General features: G+C 38.2%; 1 protein-coding gene across 1 annotated transcript in view; it reads right to left on the bottom strand.

Annotated features, from left to right (window-relative positions):
* Positions 1–22114, bottom strand: part of LOC128653708 (uncharacterized) — a 157172-nt gene that overhangs the window by 45899 nt on the left and 89159 nt on the right. Inside the window, exons 4-5 of the mRNA XM_053707159.1 lie at positions 4336–4403; positions 1400–1507 (exon numbers count right to left, since the gene is read on the bottom strand). Of these exons, the coding sequence (XP_053563134.1) occupies positions 1400–1507; positions 4336–4403 (176 nt within the window). The remainder of the gene's footprint in view (positions 1–1399; positions 1508–4335; positions 4404–22114) is intronic.

Raw genomic sequence — 22114 nt, 5'->3', positions numbered from 1 at the left:
ATTGGAGTATTACATGTATTTTTCATTTTTATTAGTAATGTGATGTAAATTACCTGTGTTATTAAGCCTTGAACTTAAATGTTGCAATAAATGCTGGATTAATTATAGCGCAGCCTGCCCTATATTTGACTCCATTCATTGTGCTCTCAATCCTTACTGGTACAGCTGATGAAAAGCATTCCCACAACATGATAATATCATCATTATGCTTAACTCTTGGGAGATGATCAGCATTGACATTGTACCATGCACCATATTTTTTTTTTGTGCTAATGTTAAAAAAGTCAATTTTGGTTTCACCAGAGAAGAGTACATTGTTTCATCTTTGCTCTGTCTCTAAAATCTCTTCTGGTACCCTCTAAACATTATTTGTAAAAAAAAATGTTTTCAAAGCAATGGTTTCTTCTAACTACGTGTGCATGACGCTCAGCTTTGTGGAATGTTCAGGTTATAGTTGTCCCATGAACAGTTTCTTCCATGTCTAGTTTCTGTAGATCTCTCTAGTTTCTTCAGTTACCATTGGTCTCTTGGTTGTTTCTCTGACTAATGTTATTTTTATACAGTCACTAAGATAGGTAGAGTTGTTGTGCCATATTGTTTCTATTTTTAATAATAGATTTAATGTTGCTTTGGAGAATGTTCAAAGTCTATTTATAACCCAGACGTGATTAGTGCTTTCATAGAACTTTATCGCTGACTTTGATTGCTCCTTGGTATTTATGGTGTTGTTTAGTAAAATGTACTCCCTAGTAAACTCTGAGGGCCCAATATTCAAAACCTTGCTGCATGGAGAGAAATCTCACAAAATCTATGGGATTCTTTTAGACCTTGTATTGTAATGTAGGAGTCTCTGTTTCACACAAAGAACACTACATAACAACAAAAACATGTCTCAAGATAAAATTTGTGTTTCTAATTTGTTTTTAGATTATCTTGCCTGCACAGCAGCTTTGAATATCAGGCCCTGAGACATTCTAGAGATGTAGGTATTTGTAGATCATGTGACACTTTAACTGCATAAGTAGTTTTAATCCATTCAACTATTTATGAGACTTCTGCACATCGCTGTTTAATTGTTTGCAAGAGAGATTATTTAATGGCTTCATAACGATTGGGTGAATACTTATGCACCCATCAAATGTCTGTTTTTTTTTTACTTTTGTGTCGCTTCAAAAATGTTACAAATCCACAAAAAAATCTGTTTTAATTCCCGGTGGTATCACTACATCACATGTGGTCATGTCCAAACTAATAAATAAATGTGACCTAAAACTACATATAATGTAAAGTCAAGATATAAATGATTCTACTTGAAGTCATAGGAACCCTCAGAGACAAAACAAAAATCTAATTATTTGGTATACTCCCAGATTTGAAGGAATTGGAAGAGATTACATACCTCACATTGTTCTCCGTTCATGCACTCAATGGTGTTACTTGCAATATAATTGTTCTCATCTTTATAGCAATCAGTCCCATGACAGTGAAATTTATAGCATGTTAGTTTCTGTGGAAAGGATAGTAAATAAAAAAAAAAAAACGGAATGTTAATTTTTATCATCAGACTATGGGATAGATTTATTAAGTGTCGGGCGGACATGATCCGCTGTAGCGGATCATGTACGCCCGACATCACTAAATGTCAACAGCATACGCTGTCGGCATTTAACATTGAACAAGCATTTCTGGTGAAATGCTTGTGCAATGCTGCCCCCTGCACATTTGCGGCCAATTGGCCACTAGCAGGGGGTGTCAATCATCCCGATCGTATCTGATCGGGATGATTGCTGTCCGCCAGCTCAGAGGTGGCGGATGAGTTAAGGATCAGTGGTCTTACAACCATTGCTTCTTAACTTATGTTTCTGGTGAGCCTGAAGGTTCGTGCAGAAACAGCTGCATTTGCAGCATGTTAAATCGGCCCCTATGTGTGAGTATACATACAAAACAATACACAGAAACAAACACTAAAGACATAAAGAAAGTATAATATTGGTTATGTTGCATGACAAAATGGTGCTGACAAGAGTCTTCATTCTATATACACAAATGGCAAGATCACTCTGTAGTTGTTAATGTTGCTGGCTTAGGGGCTGATTTATCATGGCCCAAATGGGGCCAAATACCCCTTTTTCCACGTGAGCATTCAGGCTCGCCGGAAACAGGACTTAAGGAGCAGCAGTCTTAAGACCGCTGTTCCTTAACTCATACGCCTCCTCCGAGACTGCGGACATCAATCCGCCAGATCTCATACGATCGGGTTGATTGACACCCCCTGCTAGCGGCTAGTTTACCAGAACTGCTTGTGCAATGATAAATGCTGATAGCATATGCTGTCTGCATTTATTGATGTCTGGCAGACATGATCGCTACAGCATGTCTGCCAGACAAATGATAAATCGGCCCCATGGTTTGTAATTACTGATGCCTATACAAATAACTTTCACTACCAACCAAATATAGATTTAAAAATACCCACATACTCCCAAGTTGACAGCTTGCAAGATTTCATAGGATTTCTATTGGAAGTGCTAAAAGTATTGCATACCAGCATCATCAATAATTATTTGCCAGCTGTCAATATACTTTTAGAAACCCATAATGTGCATTTGATTAATTAGAGTGGCAAAATAAGTTAAGTTTGAAGACAACTTCAGTCAAAAATTGAGCTGATGATCTATTCAAAATCATAACATTGGTTCAAACTACTTTGTGCAAATTTCATCCCTTCCCGACTCCCAACGTTTCTACTATAACTATGAATCCCTGCCATTGCCGTTCCCATGCAAATATTTGCCAGTGCCTTATCAAACATTTGATTCACTCACCATAAAAAAACAGTTCTCTACACAACAAATCCAAGTTGTAACTAGAAGATCTGATACATGTTAGAAATTTAAAGCATCTCTTTGTGGAAAAAGTTAGAGAAAAGGTCATCACTATCCAGCTGCAACAATAGAGAACAACAAAATCTTCAAACACTACCAAAACCAGACTGGTAAAGGTTTCAGGTGACATCACACATCTTCTTGATGATGGAAAAGGTATGACCCTGATCCTTCTCAACCTATTGCCTTAGAACACCTTATTATTATTATTATTATACTTTATCTATAAAGTGCCAACATATTCCACAGCACTGTCCATGAGTACAATTGATATAAGTAAAACAATGATACAATACTTGTAAAAGACAAGACAACATTTACAAACAAACACAGGAGGAATTCAGGGCACTTTTCCCATGGGAACTTACAATCTAGAAGGGTAGGAGGGTGAGAAACAAGAGTTGAGAACTAATGATGTTAATATACACTTATAAGGTAAGTGGAATTAGTTTCTTACTGAGTTGGGTGGATGACTTTAGGGAGCATTTAAAAGCAGGCAGTCTGGCAGTGCATTCCAGTGGGTTGGTACCGCACAAGAGAAGTCCTACAGTCTAGCATGGGAAGAGGTGATGATAGCAGATGCAAGGAGCAGGTCATTGTTGGATCTTAGGGGGCAGGCTGGAGTATATTTGTTGATTAGTGAGGACAGAAAGTGGGGAGCAGCATTGGTATGGGCTTTGTAGGTTAGGTTAAGAATTTTAATTGTAATTCTGCTGTGAATGAGGAGCCAGTGAAGGGACAGTTGTGTGTACCATCTGTGTTTCAGGGACATACAAAACTGGATGATAGCTAACATGCTTCAACCAAAGGCAGATAAAAGTATTAATTCCCAATCAAAACCAAGATTCAAGAGATCCCTCAAAACAGCTTTTGGATGTATTCTTGCTCAGTCATAGAGTCATGGAATTAACCCACAAAATATTGTTGGGAAGCAACAGGTGGGAAATCATACATTCTGTGTGTATTAAAGAAAGAAAGATAGATAGATAGATAGATAGATAGATAGATAGACAGACAGACACTGATGGTTGGTTGATTTAAGTAGGGAGATATGTTTGGGGTGTGAGTTCTTGCTTAAGGAGCTTCATACGAAAACCTTGGTGTAGGGTGATCTTTCCACAAGGTTGTTTAAAAGATTATTTAGGGTAATTTTTTAATGCTGAGCTTTGTAATGGGTGTGGGAATTGGGATGAATAAGAACACAGATGCAATTAATGTTAATTAATTAATTTTGCTTGGACAGTTTGGTGTTAAAGCAGTGTGTGCAGGGAGAGTTAATTACACTGGGGTTGGGGGTTAATGGGGAGCAGAGGAAGTGTTTGCCCTCCTTTCATATAAGAATTGAATATAACTGAGCTGTGTGCCCTGTGGCATTGTCAATGAGCTGTATTGTCAGCAGGGTAAGAAAGGACACCTATCAATTCATTCATTTTGTTATGTAAACACGTACCTGTTCACCTCCTGTGTGAGTGGCATCACTACTGTCAGGTGGATTGGTATTCATCGTTGTTAGCGCAGCTGCATTTAAACAAAGAACACTCAGTACATATAAAAACATAAAATGTTATTGTCTTATATCACAAAGACATTTCTATCTGAAACAAATAAAATCATTGCCATGATAGTTGTGCTCAGTGCAATTGGTGGGTTCCAGCAATTGGTATCTCATTTAGTTCCTGTAATATGAAAAAAGATGTAGTCTTAGGGCCTAATGATCTGATTCTCTCTGGTCTGGTGAGATTATCTTAAAATTCTAGTCATTACTGCTAAGATCTCTCAAAGAATTGTGTTTTTTCTTGAGGTAAATATACAAACTGTTAGAGACAATTCTTACAACATTGCCTATATTGTACACTAGAAAACCGACCTCACATTTTTGTTTATATCTTCCCCAAGATATATTGGAAACAGTAAAGAAACAATAACCCCTACTGAAACACTAGAGGCCTCTTTTGGATACCCAAGTATACGTTTAAACACAGTAGGCGATAACAGGGGATATACAAGTGATGCGGGGCCACTTTTGGACCCTTATTAAAACATATTCTATAAATCTGAGAATATATGCATAATCAATATGGTGGAAATAACATAAAATAATTCAGGCATGTACCTCAAGCACTTGCTGTTAAAATACAGGAGGTCGACCACATAATTAGATGGAAATATCTGCTGAAATATGGATAAGCTTATACTCATATATGCCACAAGCTGCTCTATATATCTCAAAATGGTCTAAAACCCAAAAAAGTAAGTAAGGCTTCAGCGCTCTGAGATACAGTGGCAGTTTGGCAAAATGTGGGCCATATTAGACTGAAAGCAAAACAATGAAATTTCATAAAACAGATCCAATCTTCTGACACACTTTGTTTAATGAACAGCTCACAAACTGTAAAATAATTACAAAGGACAATAGATACTGCCTGTTTGACTAAATGACCAATAAGTAAAATATATGTAAGGGGAGTAACAAAATAAAATGTATTATAGTTGGACACATAAATATATAGATAAATGAGATCTACAAATAATTAAGATGGTTAAATACAGATGGCTAAATTATAGATAAGGGGAATAACAAAATATTTACTCCTGTGATTCAGACAAAGGGGTAGATTTATTAAGCAGCAGATGCTGCTTCGGAGCCCCATTGTTTGAGGCTCGCCAGAAACGGAAGTTAAGAAGCAGCGGTCATAAGACCACTGCTCCTTAACTTCTCTGCCATCTTTTAGGTTGCGGACTGAAATCATCCCAATCCGATATAATCGGGATGATTGACGGCCCCTGCTAGTGGCCGATTGGCCGACAGTGAGTAGGGGTTGGCATTGCACAAGAATTTCACTAGAAATGCTTGAGCAATAATAAATGTCTGCAGTGTATACTGTTGGCATTTAGCGAGGTTGAGCGGATATGATTCACTATAGCAAATTATGTCCGCTCAACCATTAATAAATCTACCCCCAAAGCATATCATTTTTTTAAAAACGTTTCCAATTTACTTCTATTATCAAATTTGCTTCATTCCCATGTTATTCTTTGTTGAAGAGATACCTAGGCAGATATCTGGAGCACAACATGGCAGGAAATAGTGCTGCCATCTAGTGCTCCTGCAAATGGATGATTCTTGCTAAACTGCTGCCATATAGTGCCCCAGATATGTGCACGATCCTGAGCTTATGTCCCTGCTTTTCTTTAACAGATACCAAGAAAACAAAGAAAAAGTAGTAATGGAAGTAAATTAGAAAGTTGTATAAAATTGCCTGCTCTTTCTGAAACATAGAAGAAAAATATTGTGTTTCATGTCGCTTTAAGCTCCGGTAAACTGAGGCTGGCAGCAATCACATAAAAACCATCCTCATTTTGTAGAGTAATCTCATCTGCATCAGACTTTACAGAGTTAGAGGCCGAATGGCAACAATAAACGTTGATTTTCTGTAGTTATATCTATAAAGCTGGAGGAGCACAGAATAATGCAAACGATCGTGGCCGCCACTGGAAAATCTCCCCCTAAAAGAATTTGAGAAAGGCAAATCTTAGCTTGAGAGCTTTCTCCGTATTCAGCTTTGCACCAGCAGCTCTTGTGAACTGCTGGTGCAACGCCGCCCGCTGCAGATTCACGGCCAATCGGCCGTCAGCAGGGGGGTGTCAATCAACCCGATCATACTCGATCGGGTTGAATTGCGGCAATGTCTGTCCGCCTGCTCAGAGCAGACGGACAGGTTATTGAGCAGCGGTCTTTAGATAGATATCTATTTTACATTAACATTATCACATACATATAGAAATACATATTTAGATTTGTTATTTGCTCTTTAAGCCAGGTAAGCGCACAAGAATTGCTAAACTCAATTGGCGTTATTGAAATATTAAAACATAATAATAATTATTAGAATAATTATACATACTGTAAAAAATATAGATATATTATATGTATTATTAAGATTTTTTTTACAGTATGTATAATCATTTTTTATAATTATTAATAATTATTATTCATAGTTTCAATATTTATATTAGTTATATACACACCTATTTATAGTTATATATTTACAATAAAAAATTACATTATCCTGTAAGTGAAGAACATTAAAATGTTAAATATGTACATTATATTTACAGTAAAGCACATAAATACATATGTACACACATTTATATATATAGATAGATAGATACACATATTTAGGCATGCAGTCAAACACCTTGTTATATACCATATACCTTTGAACCCTTACAACTTGTTTTTGTTTTATATTTATATGAATATTTTTTATCAGATAGTGTTTATATGAGTGTAAGTGCAATTTTGAATATATTTTATGTTATGTTTAGTGCAACTTTTTTAATGCACTTTATTTTATATGAGGGTTTCAGTAACACTAACCTGACGAGTGTAAAATGCGATTGTGCTCTCGTGATCAGGTTTACTTTCAACTTGTAACACACTATTTCCTACGCATGCAAAAAAAAAAATATTGTTTGTGCTCAACAGTTAGCGTGCCAGTTTTAATCTAGCCCATAGTATTCTTTATGTGAAGGAGAGAATTATATATTACAATATAAGGTCTAACTGTTTGCTTTATTTTATTATGTAGCATGGTGTATATTATATTTAATGGATACATGTTCTGACTTTCTGTAAATATGTTTTTTAATCATTTTCTACTTATTTGCTGTGATGTTTTTCTAATAGTTTCTTCTATGATATCTATCTATGAAACTTTGGGCCCGATCCGATATGCAGCGTCGCCCGCAAAAGCCGGTTTTTGCACGGGTTTGGTATCACATATACGGCGTAGCATACAACTTACGCCCGTATATTTCACCTGTCGCCCGCAATTTTTACTCCCAAAGGCTAACATAGGACCGCGTCGTAAGTCGGTATCCAATATCCAGCGCAAGGCCTTACGTGGCGAAAATGGAGAAATCTTACTCCATTTTCAACTCGCCATAAAATGCAGCCGTAGCAGGCCTTGCGCTGAGTATGGGAGCACCGTAACTCCCTAAAATGCCTTCCAAAAAAACCTAACACCTAACGCATGTGCAATGTCTATCTACCTGTCAACCGCAATCCCCCACCACAATACCTAATAAACTGTATTAATCCCTAAACCGCCGCTCCCAGAACCCGCCGCACCTAAATAATTAACCCCTAATCTCCCGCCCCCAACGTCGCCGCTACTATATTAAATTTATTACCCCCTAAACCTAAGTCTAACCCTAACACCCCCCTAAATTAATTATTATTTAAATAAATCTAAATAATATTACTATTATTAACTAAATTATTCCTATTTAAAACTAAATACTTACCGATAAAATAAACCCTAAGATAGCTACAATATAATTAATAATTACATTGTAGGTATTTTAGGATTTATTTTTATTTTACAGGCAACTTCGTATTTATTTTAACTAGGTACAATAGCTATTAAATAGTTAATAACTATTTAATAGCTACCTAGTTAAAATAATTACAAAATTACCTGTAAAATAAACCCTAACCTAAGTTACAAATACACCTAACACTACACTATCAATAAATAAATTAAATTAATTAACTACAATTAGCTAAAATAAAATACAATTAAATTAAATAAACTATATTACAAAAACAAACAAACACGAAATTACAGAAAATAAAAAAGTATTACAAGATGTTTAAACTAATTACACCTAATCTAAGACCCCTAATAAAATAAAAAAGCCCCCCAAAATAATAAAATGCCCTACCCTATACTAAATTACAAATAGCCCTTAAAAGGGCCTTTTGCGGGGCATTGCCCCAAAGTAATCAGATCTTTTACCTGTAAAAAAAAGACAATACCCCCCAACATTAAAACCCACCACCCACACACCTCTTCTCTAAAACCCACCCAATCCCCCCTTAATAAAACCTAACACTACCCCATTGAAGATCACCCTACCTTGAGCCGTCTTCACCCAGCCGGGCACCAGTGGTCATCCGATGGGGCAGAAGAGGACATCCGGACCGGCAGACATCTTCATCCAAGCGGCATCTTCTATCTTCATCCATCCGACGAGGAGCGGCTCCATCTTGAAGACCTCCGGCGCGGAGCATCCTTCCTGGCCGACGGACTAACGACGAATGATGGTTCCTTTAAATGACGTCATCCAAGATGGCGTCCCTTGAATTCCGATTGGCTGATAGGATTCTATCAGCCAATCGGAATTAAGGTAGGAAAAATCCGATCAGCCAATAGAATGCGACGTCAATTCTATTGGCTGATCCAATCACATAATCGGATTGAACTTCAATCCGATTGGCTGCTTAAATCAGCCAATCAGATTTTTCCTACCTTAATTCCGATTGGCTGATAGAATCCTATCAGCCAATCGGAATTCGAGGGACGCCATCTTGGATGACGTCATTTAAAGAAACCGTCATTCATCGTTAGTCCGTCAGCCAGGAAGGATGCTCTGCGCCGGAGGCCTTCAAGATGGAGCCGCTCCTCATCGAATGGATGAAGATAGAAGATGCCGCTTGGATGAAGATATCTGCCGGTCCGGATGTCCTCTTCTGCCCGGATAGGATGAAGACTTCTGCCGGTCCGGATGTCCTCCTCTGCCCAGATAGGATGAAGGCTTCTGCCGGTCCGGATGTCCTCTTCTGCCCCATTGGATGACCACTGGTGCCCAGCTGGGTGAAGATGGCTCAAGGTAGGGTGATCTTCAATAGGGTAGTGTTAGGTTTTATTAAGGGGGGATTGGGTGGGTTTTAGAGTAGAGGTGTGTGGGTGGTGGGTTGTAATGTTGGGGGGGGTATTGTCTTTTTTTCTACAGGTAAAAGAGCTGATTACTTTGGGGCAATGCCCCGCAAAAGGCCCTTTTAAGGGCTATTTGTAATTTAGTATAGGGTAGGGCATTTTATTATTTTGGGGGGCTTTTTTATTTTATTAGGGGGCTTAGATTAGGTGTAATTAGTTTAAACTTCTTGTAATATTTTTTTATTTTCTGTAATTTAGTGTTAGTTTTTTTTTGTAATACCTGTCGGGCTTATTTTTGGGAGACAGGTTAGACAGTTACGGGAGATTTGATATGTTAGTTTTTTTAGGCGCAGGCAGTTTCTAAAGTGCTGTAAGTCACTGGCGACTCCAGAAATTTGTAGTTACGCTCATTTCTGGACATCGCTAGTTTATCCGACTTACGGCACTTTAGCAACTGCTGGCGCCATAAATGTAATACCTCGATGTGCGAGGTGAAACTACAGGCAGCGCGGGTTCCCTCGCTTGCGCCGAAAACTACGCTGTATATCGGATCACACCCCTTATGTCTGAGCCAAGGATTATACAAAACAGAGCTTCTAATTGTTATGCAAAACAGGGATGTCCTCCTGTATATATGTTTTCGTTATAATTGTTTTTTCTAACTCTTGTCCTGTCTCAGCTGTCAGTCATATTCTATGGTCCTGTCTCAGCTGTCAGTCATATTCCAAATTTGGACTTTACTGCTTATGTCCTGTCTTCATCCCTGATAGGCTAGTACAGTTATCACTGTATCAAAATGCTCAGTGTTAAAGGGACACTGAACCCACATTTTTTCTTTTGTGATTGAGATAGAGCATGCAAATTTAAGCAACTTTCTAATTTACTCCTATTATACATTTTTCTTCGTTCTCTTGCTTTCTTTATTTGAAAAAGAAGGCATCTAAGTTATTTTTTTGGTTCAGAACCATGGAAAGCACTTGTTTATTGGTGGGTGAATGTATCCACCAATCAGCAAGAACAACACAGTGTGTTCCCCAAAAATGGTCCGGCGTCTAAACTTGGATATCAAATAAAGATACCAAGAGAATGAAGATAATTTGATAATAGGAGTAAATTAGAAAGTTGCTTAAAATTGCATGCTCTATCTGAACCACGAAAGAAAAAAAATGGGTTCAGTGTCCCTTTAAGGTAAAGCTGCTGAACAGGTTTATTAGAGAAGGGAATATGTTGCAGTAACCAGATTGCTTTTATTGTTCCAGGCCAAATCCCCTGCCATTTCATTTTTTAATGGGACAGTAAAGTCAAAATTAAATGTTCATGATTCATATATAACATACAATTAAAAAAAATAATCAAATTTACTTATATTATCTATTTTGCTTTGTTCTCTTGCTATTCTTTGTTAAATAGTAAACCTAGTTAAGCTCAGCACTACTGGGAGCTAGCTGCATATATATGTTCCTCTTGTCATTGGCTCCGCCAATGTGTTCAGCAAGCTCCCAGGAATGCATTGCTGCTCATTCAACAAACAATACCAAGAGAATGAGGTAAACGATAGGAGCGAGTTGGAAAGTTATTTAAAATTGTAAGCGCTATCTGAATCATAAAAGAAAAAAATGATTTCACATTGTAGTAAACTTTTTTTTTTGCAAGAGTGCAATTCAAACTGTATTTTATTAAGAAAAAAACACACATTCCTGCCCTGAATAAATCAATATTTGCTTTTTGTAGCTGCAGAGTCATGTCCCTCTGCATCAGTAAAGCCTTAAAGGGATAGTAAACACAAATAATGTTATTGTTTAAAAAGATACGGCCAGATTCCGAGTTTTGCGTTAGGAGCTATGCGGTGCTAACGAGCAGTTTTCTCTCACTGCTCACTTATATGCAGCGCTGGTATTATGGGTTTTTGCAAACCCGGCGTTAAAAGTCAAGAACTGAGCGTAGAGCAAAATTGTGCTCCATACCGCACTTCAATACCAGCGCTGTTTAAGTCAGCGGTGAGCTGGTCGTACGTGCTCGTGCACGATTTCCCCATGGACATCAATGGGGAGAGCCGGCTGAGAAAAAGTCTAACACCTGACAAAAAGCAGCGTAAATCTCAGTAATGCAGCCCCCTTGATTCCTATGGGGAAACTAAAGTTATGTTTACACCTAACCCCGTAACATGAACCCCGAGTCTAAACACCCCTAATCTTACACTTATTAACCCCTAATCTGCCGCCCTGACACCTACATTATTCTTATTAACCCCTAATCTGCCGCTCCGGACACCTCCGCCAGCTACATTATACTTATTAACCCCTAATCTGCTGCCCCCAACATCGCCACCACCTACATTATATTTATTAACCCCTAATCTGCCGCCCCCAATGTCGCCGCAACCTACCTACACTTATTAACCCCTAATCTGCCGCCCCCAAAGTCGCCGCCACTATATTAAATGTATTAAACTCTAAACCTAAGTCTAACCCTAACCCTAACACCCCTTAACTTAAATATAATTTAAATAAATCTAAATAAAATTACTATCATTAACTACATTATTCCTATTTAAAACTAAATACTTACCTATAAAATAAACCCTAAGATAGCTACAATATAACTAATAGTTACATTGTAGCTAGCTTATGGTTTATTTTTATTTTACAGGCAAGTTTGTATTTATTTTAACTAGGTAGAATAGGTATTAAATAGTTATTAACTATTTAATAACTACCTAGCTAAAATAAATACAAATTGACCTGTAAAATAAAACCTAACCTAAGTTACACTAACATCTAACACTACACTACAATTAAATACATTAACTAAATTAAAAACAATTAAATTAAATTAGCTAAATCACAAAACCCCCCCACTAAATTACAGAAAATAAAAAACAAATTACAGATCTTTAAACTAATTACACCTAATCTGATAGCCCTATCAAAATAAAAACCCTAGCCTAAACTAAACTATCAATAGCCCTTAAAAGGCATTGCCCCAAAGTAATCAGCTCTTTTACCTGTAAAAAAATACAAACAACCCCCCCAACAGTAAAACCCACCACCCACACAACCAACCCCCCAAATAAAATACTAACTAAAAAAACCTAAGCTCCCCATTGCCCTGAAAAGGGCATTTGGATGGGCATTGCCCTTAAAAAGGCAATTAGCTCTATTGCAGCCCAAAGCCCTAACCTAAAAAATAAACCCACCCAAAACACCCTTAAAATAAACCTAACACTAACCCCCTGAAGATCGACTTACTGTTCTGAAGATCGGACATCCATCCTCAAGGAAGGGGCAGAAGTCTTCATCCAACCGGGCCGAAGTCCTCAACGAAGCTGGGAGAAGTCTTCATCCAAGCCAGGCGAAGTGGTCCTGCAGACGGGCAGAAGTCTTCATCCAGACGGCATCTTCTATCTTCTTCCATCCGACACGGAGCGGGTCCATCTTCAAGACATCCGACGTGGAGCATCCTCTTCATCCGGAGTCTTCTTACTGAATGAAGGTTCCTTTAAATGACGTCATTCAAGATGGCATCCCTTATATTCCAATTGGCTAATAGAATTATATCAGCCAATCAGAATTAAGGTAGAAAAAATCCTATTGGCTGATGCAATCAGCCAATTGGATTGAGCTTGCATTCTATTGGCTGTTCCAATCAGCCAATAGAATGCAAGCTCAATCCTATTGGCTGATTGGATCAGCCAATAGGATTTTTTTCTACCTTAATTCCGATTGGCTGATAGAATTCTATCAGCCAATCAGAATCTAAGGGACGCCATCTTGGATGACTTCATTTAAAGGAACCTTCATTCAGTAAGAAGACTTCTGATGAAGAGGATGCTCCACGTTGGATGTCTTGAAGATGGACCCGCTCCGCGTCAGATGGATGAAGATAGAAGATGCCGTCTGGATGAAGAATTCTGCCCGTCTGGAGGACCACTTCGCCCGGCTTGGATGAAGACTTCTCCCGGCTTCGTGGAGGACTTCGGCCCGGTTGGATGAAGACTTCTGATGCTTTCTTGAGGATGGATGTCCGGTCTTCAGAACAGTAAGTCGATCTTCAGGGGGTTAGTGTTAGGTTTTATAAGGGTGTATTGAGTGAGTTTATTTTTTAGGTTAGGGCTTTGGGCTGCAATAGAGATAAATGCCCTTTTAAGGGCAATGCCCATCCAAATGCCCTTTTCAGGGCAATGGGGAGCTTAGGTTTTTTTTAGTTAGTATTTTATTTGGGGGGTTGGTTATGTGGGTGGTGGGTTTTACTGTTGGGGGGTTGTTTGTATTTTTTTTTTACAGGTAAAAGAGCTGATTACTTTGGGGCAATGCCCCACAAAAGGCCCTTTTAAAGGCTATTGATAGTTTAGTTTAGGCTAGGGGTTTTTTTATTTTGGGGGGGATTTTTTTTATTTTGATAGGGCTATTAGATTAGGTGTAAAGATAGGTTTAAAGATCTGTAATTTGTTTTTTATTTTCTGTAATTTTTTTTTTTTTTTTGTGATTTAGCTAATTTAATTTAATTTATTTAATTGCTTTTAATTTAGTTAATTTATTTAATTGTAGTGTAGTGTTAGGTGTTAGTGTAACTTAGGTTAGGTTTTATTTTACAGGTCAATTTGTATTTATTTCAGCTAGGTAGTTATTAAATAGTTAATAACTATTTAATAACTATTCTACCTAGTTAAAATAAATACAAACTTGCCTGTAAAATAAAAATAAACCCTAAGCTAGCTACTATGTAACTATTAGATATATTGTAGCTATCTTAGGCCTAGATTTAGAGTTCGGCGGTAGCCGTCAAAACCAGCGTTAGAGGCTCCTAACGCTGGTTTTGGCCACCCGCTGGTATTTGGAGTCAGTGATTAAAGGGTCTAACGCTCACTTTTCAGCCGCGACTTTTCCATACCGCAGATCCCCCTACGCCATTTGCGTAGCCTATCTTTTCAATGGGATCTTCCTAACGCCGGTATTTAGAGTCGTTTCTGCAGTGAGCGTTAGAGCTCTAACGACAAGATTCCAGCCGCCTGAAAATAGCAGGAGTTAAGAGCTTTCTGGCTAACGCCGGTTTATAAAGCTCTTAACTACTGTACCCTAAAGTACACTAACACCCATAAACTACCTATGTACCCCTAAACCGAGGTCCCCCCACATCGCCGCCACTCGATTAAAATTTTTAACCCCTAATCTGCCGACCGCCACCTACGTTATACTTATGTACCCCTAATCTGCTGCCCCTAACACCGCCGACCCCTGTATTATATCTATTAACCCCTAACTTGCCCCCCACAACATCGCCGCAAGCTACTTAAAATAATTAACCCCTAATCTTCCGACCGCAAATCGCCGCCACCTACGTTATCCCTATGTACCCCTAATCTGCTACCCCTAACATCGCCGACCCCTATGTTATATTTATTAACCCCTAATCTGCCCCCCTCAACGTCGCCGACACCTACCTACACTTATTAACCCCTAATCTGCCGAGCGGACCTGAGCGCTACTATAATAAAGTTATTAACCCCTAATCCGCCTCACTAACCCTATAATAAATAGTATTAATCCCTAATCTGCCCTCCCTAACATCGCCGACACCTACCTTCAATTATTAACCCCTAATCTGCCGACCGGAGCTCACCGCTATTCTAATAAATGTATTAACCCCTAAAGCTAAGTCTAACCCTAACACTAACACCCCCCTAAGTTAAATATAATTTTTATCTAACGAAATAAATTAACTCTTATTAAATAAATAATTCCTATTTAAAGCTAAATACTTACCTGTAAAATACATCCTAATATAGCTACAATATAAATTATAATTATATTATAGCTATTTTAGGATTAATATTTATTTTACAGGCAACTTTGTAATTATTTTAACCAGGTACAATAGCTATTAAATAGTTAAGAACTATTTAATAGTTACCTAGTTAAAATAATAACAAATTTACCTGTAAAATAAATCCTAACCTAAGATATAATTAAACCTAACACTACCCTATCAATAAAATAATTAAATAAACTACCTACAATTACCTACAATTAACCTAACACTACACTATCAATAAATTAATTAAACACAATTGCTACAAATAAATACAATTAAATAAACTATCTAAAGTACAAAAAATAAAAAAGAACTAAGTTACAGAAAATAATAAAATATTTACAAACATAAGAAAAATATTACAACAATTTTAAACTAATTACACCTACTCTAAGCCCCCTAATAAAATAACAAAGCCCCCCAAAATAAAAAATTCCCTACCCTATTCTAAAATACAAATATTACAAGCTCTTTTACCTTACCAGCCCTGAACAGGGCCCTTTGCGGGGCATGCCCCAAGAATTTCAGCTCTTTTGCCTGTAAAAAAAAACATACAATACCCCCCCCCCAACATTACAACCCACCACCCACATACCCCTAATCTAACCCAAACCCCCCTTAAATAAACCTAACACTAATCCCCTGAAGATCTTCCTACCTTGTCTTCACCATACCAGGTTCACCGATCCGTCCTGGCTCCAAGATCTTCATCCAACCCAAGCGGGGGTTGGCGATCCATAATCCGGTGCTCCAAAGTCTTCCTCCTATCCGGCAAGAAGAGGACATCCGGACCGGCAAACATCTTCTCCAAGCGGCATCTTCTATCTTCTTCCATCCGATGACGACCGGCTCCATCTTGAAGACCTCCAGCGCGGATCCATCCTCTTCTTCCGACGACTAGACGACGAATGACGGTTCCTTTAAGGGACGTCATCCAAGATGGCGTCCCTCGAATTCCAATTGGCTGATAGGATTCTATCAGCCAATCGGAATTAAGGTAGGAATTTTCTGATTGGCTGATGGAATCAGCCAATCAGAATATAGTTCAATCCGATTGGCTGATCCAATCAGCCAATCAGATTGAGCTCGCATTCTATTGGCTGATCGGAACAGCCAATAGAATGCAAGCTCAATCTGATTGGCTGATTGGATCAGCCAATCGGATTGAACTATATTCTGATTGGCTGATTCCATCAGCCAATCAAAAAATTCCTACCTTAATTCCGATTGGCTGATAGAATCCTATCAGCCAATCGGAATTCGAGGGACGCCATCTTGGATGACGTCCCTTAAAGGAACCGTCATTCGTCGTCTAGTCGTCGGAAGAAGAGGATGGATCCGCGCTGGAGGTCTTCAAGATGGAGCCGGTCGTCATCGGATGGAAGAAGATAGAAGATGCCGCTTGGAGAAGATGTTTGCCGGTCCGGATGTCCTCTTCTTGCCGGATAGGAGGAAGACTTTGGAGCACCGGATTATGGATCGCCAACCCCCGCTTGGGTTGGATGAAGATCTTGGAGCCAGGACGGATCGGTGAACCTGGTATGGTGAAGACAAGGTAGGAAGATCTTCAGGGGATTAGTGTTAGGTTTATTTAAGGGGGGTTTGGGTTAGATTAGGGGTATGTGGGTGGTGGGTTGTAATGTTGGGGGGGGGTATTGTATGTTTTTTTTTACAGGCAAAAGAGCTGAAATTCTTGGGGCATGCCCCGCAAAGGGCCCTGTTCAGGGCTGGTAAGGTAAAAGAGCTTGTAATATTTGTATTTTAGAATAGGGTAGGGAATTTTTTATTTTGGGGGGCTTTGTTATTTTATTAGGGGGCTTAGAGTAGGTGTAATTAGTTTAAAATTGTTGTAATATTTTTCTTATGTTTGTAAATATTTTATTATTTTCTGTAACTTAGTTCTTTTTTATTTTTTGTACTTTAGATAGTTTATTTAATTGTATTTATTTGTAGCAATTGTGTTTAATTAATTTATTGATAGTGTAGTGTTAGGTTAATTGTAGGTAATTGTAGGTAGTTTATTTAATTATTTTATTGATAGGGTAGTGTTAGGTTTAATTATATCTTAGGTTAGGATTTATTTTACAGGTAAATTTGTTATTATTTTAACTAGGTAACTATTAAATAGTTCTTAACTATTTAATAGCTATTGTACCTGGTTAAAATAATTACAAAGTTGCCTGTAAAATAAATATTAATCCTAAAATAGCTATAATATAATTATAATTTATATTGTAGCTATATTAGGATGTATTTTACAGGTAAGTATTTAGCTTTAAATAGGAATTATTTATTTAATAAGAGTTAATTTATTTCGTTAGATAAAAATTATATTTAACTTAGGGGGGTGTTAGTGTTAGGGTTAGACTTAGCTTTAGGGGTTAATACATTTATTAGAATAGCGGTGAGCTCCGGTCGGCAGATTAGGGGTTAATAATTGAAGGTAGGTGTCGGCGATGTTAGGGAGGGCAGATTAGGGGTTAATACTATTTATGATAGGGTTAGTGAGGCGGATTAGGGGTTAATAACTTTATTATAGTAGCGCTCAGGTCCGCTCGGCAGATTAGGGGTTAATAAGTGTAGGCAGGTGTCGGCGACGTTGTGGGGGGCAGATTAGGGGTTAATAAATATAACATAGGGGTCGGCGATGTTAGGGCAGCAGATTAGGGGTACATAGGGATAACGTAGGTGGCGGCGGTTTACGGAGCGGCAGATTAGGGGTTAAAAGTGTAATGCAGGGGTCAGCGATAGCGGGGGCGGCAGATTAGGGGTTAATAAGTGTAAGGTTAGGGGTGTTTAGACTCGGGGTACATGTTAGAGTGTTAGGTGCAGACGTAGGAAGTGTTTCCCCATAGGAAACAATGGGGCTGCGTTAAGAGCTGAACGCTGCTTTTTTGCAGGTGTTAGGTTTTTTTTCAGCTCAAACTGCCCCATTGTTTCCTATGGGAGAATCGTGCACGAGCACGTTTTTGATGCCGGCCGCGTCCGTAAGCAACTCTGGTATCGAGAGTTGCATTTGCGGTAAAAATGCTCTACGCTCCTTTTTTGGAGCCTAACGCAGCATTTGTTTGAACTCTCGATACCAGAGTTAAATTTATGGTGCGGCCAGAAAAAAACCCGCGGAGCGTTAACAGCCCTTTTACCGCCGAACTCCAAATCTAGGCCTTAGGGTTTATTTTCTAGGTAAGTATTTAGTTTTAAATATGAATAATTTAGTTAATTATAGTAATTTTCTTTAGATTTATTTAAATTATATTTAAGTTAGGGGGTGTTAGGGTTAGGGGTAGACTTAGATTTAGGGGTTAATACATTTAATATAGTGGTGGTGACGTTGGGGACGGCAGATTAGGGGTAATAAGTATAATGTAGGTGGTGGCGATGTTAGGGGTGGCAGATTAGGGGTTAATAATATTTAACTAGTGTTTGCGAGGCGGGAGTGCGGCGGTTTAGGGGTTAATATGTTTATTATAGTGGCGGTGATGTCCGGAGCGGCAGATTAGGGGTTAAAAATTTTATTATGGTGTTTGCGATGCGTGAGGGCCTCGGTTTAGGGGTTAATAGGTAGTTTATGGGTGTTAGTGTACTTTTTAGCACTTTAGTTATGAGTTTTATGCTACAACGTTGTAGTGTAAAACTCATAACTACTGACTTTAGAATGCGTTACGGATCTTGGAGGTATAGGGTGTACCGCTCACTTTTTGGCCTCCCAGGACAGACTCGTAATACCAGCGCTATGGAAGTCCCATACAAAAAAGGGTTTACAAAGTTTAAGTAAGTTGGTTTGCGGTAAGGCCAAGAAAGTGTGCGGTGCCCCTAAACCTGCAAGACTCGTAATAGCAGCGGTAGTGAAAAAGAAGCGTTAGGACCTGTTAACGCTGCTTTTTCATCTTAACGCACAACTCGTAATCTAGCCGATAGCTAATCCGTTTATTTACCATTCCCCAGTTTTGCATAACCAACACAGTTATATTAATATACTTTTTACCTCTGTAATTACCTTGTATCTATGCTTCTGCTACTGCCTCCTTATCTCAGATCTTTTGACAGATTTGCATTTCAGGCAATTAGTGCTGACTCTTAAATAACTTTACGTGCATGAGCACAGTGTTATCTATTTGAAACACATGAACTAACACCCTCTAGCTGTGAAAAACTGTCAAATGCATTCAAATTAGAGGAGGCCTTCAAGGGCTTAGACATTAGCATATGAGCCTACCTAGCATTAGCCTTCAACTAAGAATAACAAGAGAACAAAGCAAATTTGATGATAAAAGTAAATTAGAAAGTTGTTTACCATGTCATGCCCTATCTAAATCATGAAAGTTTAATTTGGACTTTACTATCCCTTTAATAGCCACTAAAGATTTGTAAGAAATACAAAACCAATACTTCAGTTTCTATTTTAATTTCATAAGCTCTTTTTGCAGGCAAAATTGAACTATTTTGGCATGTGTACATGTTATACTTTTATATGGATGATAGCTATATTTTGAGAACAATATTCCTTTAAGTTTCCAACTTGGTGTAAACAGCCCTGCTGCAGCCGTGCTTATTCTTGGACATGCATTCCCATGGGCAGGGAGAGTGGAAGGAGAAGAAGTAATTAGACACTTACCTAGAGACAGTGTGAGGGTAAAGGTTCCTAGAGATGATATGAGGGTTTTAAACATGGCTGCACTGTTCTACTGGGTCAGAGAAATGTTTTGATGAGAGGTATTTTTAGGGTACAGTTGTGGATAGATAGATATCCTTTTCTCTCTTACAGTCACTTTTAGTGGCCTGTGCTCAGACTAAGCTTTCCTTGAGAAAAAAGGTCACTGGTTTTCTTACAGTGAGTAACCTAAATATGTATAGCGTAGATGAGAGAAGGGGAAGAGTTGATTTGATAGTAATTTATAAGTATATTAAAGGACTTACTAAAGCTGAGGTGGTGAGTATTTTTCATAAAATGAAAAATTCAAGAAGAAGGGGTCATGATCTCAAGCTGAAGTTTAGTAGATTCAGGAGTAATTTGTGGAAACACTTCTTCACTGAAAGGGCGGTTGATTCATTGAATAAACTACCATTGGACATGGTAATGACAGTGAGGGGGACTTTAAGAATGCTTGGAAAAAGCATAAGCCTGTCAAATGAACTAGAAAAGTTGATACTTTTAGGAAATTTTGAGCAGACTTGTTCAGCCTATGATTTTTTTTGTCATCAAAATCTATGTTTCTATATGATGTACTACAGTTTTATTCTAATATTTAGTCAAATTATTTAACCTGACACTGGCTGCATGCTACTATGTGTAAAGTGATATTCATATTCATATATATTTATTTCAACCATCACCACCAGCACAATGCAGCAAGAGCATGTTGTACATGCATTCACCTGTAACTTCCTGCTCCCAACCACCTACAACACAACAAACCTGCATCATACTGTGACCTTTGACTTACAGCACACTGTACCGACCATACATCACACTGCCGCCATCTAACCCCAATACATATTAAGCATTTAAATAAGCAACAGCACATGGGACTCACCCAGTGCAGACTATACTTTAACCTATTCACACAGGGCCGAGAACTCAAGTTTAAATAATTACATCAGTAAAAATCATTCCATTCAAACTAGTCCAAGGTTGTAACACAAGAGAAGAAGAAGGAGGGGAAGAATTTCTAGAGGAATGGAATGACAAGTTATCTTAATTTTCTCTAGAACTAATGGAAATGTTAGTGAATAGAAATCAGATAAGAATGGATAAAACAAAACTGAAGTTGAAGAAGCCCTCAAAAAAGTAAATAGTTTTAAGAAAGATCCCAATTTTGAGAAACCAAAAACTATATAGGTAAGATCCAAGTAGAAATTAAAGCAAAGAAATGTAGAAAACTCTGTAGAGACCAGGAAGATTATAGAAAAAATAATGTTTTTATCTATAAGACTGAAAAGGGGTCGAATGACTCAGGAACAGACACCTCAGATATAGAAGGTGAGGACAATAGATCAAAAGACAACTTAGGACCTGGCCAGAACAAAGGAGGTGGGAGGAACAACGGAGTAGGAGGCGGAGGAGGAGGGTGGGCAGGAAGAGATTCAGATCATCCAAATAAATACCCCCAAGACAGGAGATACCAAACAAGACAGTACAGAATGGGGAGAGGCTTTACAAACCATAACATGAGACGGCAGAGGAGAGCACAACAAAAGGAATTGTAGATAGTCCAGAGGAGGAAATGCAAATTGTAAATTTATCCTATGTCTTAAATTCCTCTAATGTGAGTCTCCTGAAAAAAAGGGCTAACATTCTGCCCAACAAACAAACTAGATAAATTTGAGGCCTTAAAAGTCCTTCACCTATTTGGAAGGAAAATTGTGCTATCACAAACCTTAGGCAAATATCAGCCGGTTTCAGGGGCCTCACAGACAGAGGATACATTTTCATACATGTGGTCTCTGTCTCTGATTCCAGATGTACAGTACGTTGTGAAGGCAGTGGAAAGAGACCTAGACAGAGTGCCTGTGAATTTGGTAGTAAATGACAATTTATCTAGGTCAGAAAGAAATTCCCTTACGAATATGATAAAAACACCTAATCTGATCATCAAGCCAGCGGACAAGGGAGGGAACTTAGTCCTGATGGATGAGAGGCTGTATGTAAATGAGATCAAACGACAATTGAATGATAAAACACAGTATGAAAAA

This window comes from Bombina bombina, chromosome 3 (assembly GCF_027579735.1).
Source record: "Bombina bombina isolate aBomBom1 chromosome 3, aBomBom1.pri, whole genome shotgun sequence".
Classification (NCBI taxonomy): Eukaryota; Metazoa; Chordata; class Amphibia; order Anura; family Bombinatoridae; genus Bombina; species Bombina bombina.
This window is presented reverse-complemented; position numbering and strand designations above follow the sequence as displayed.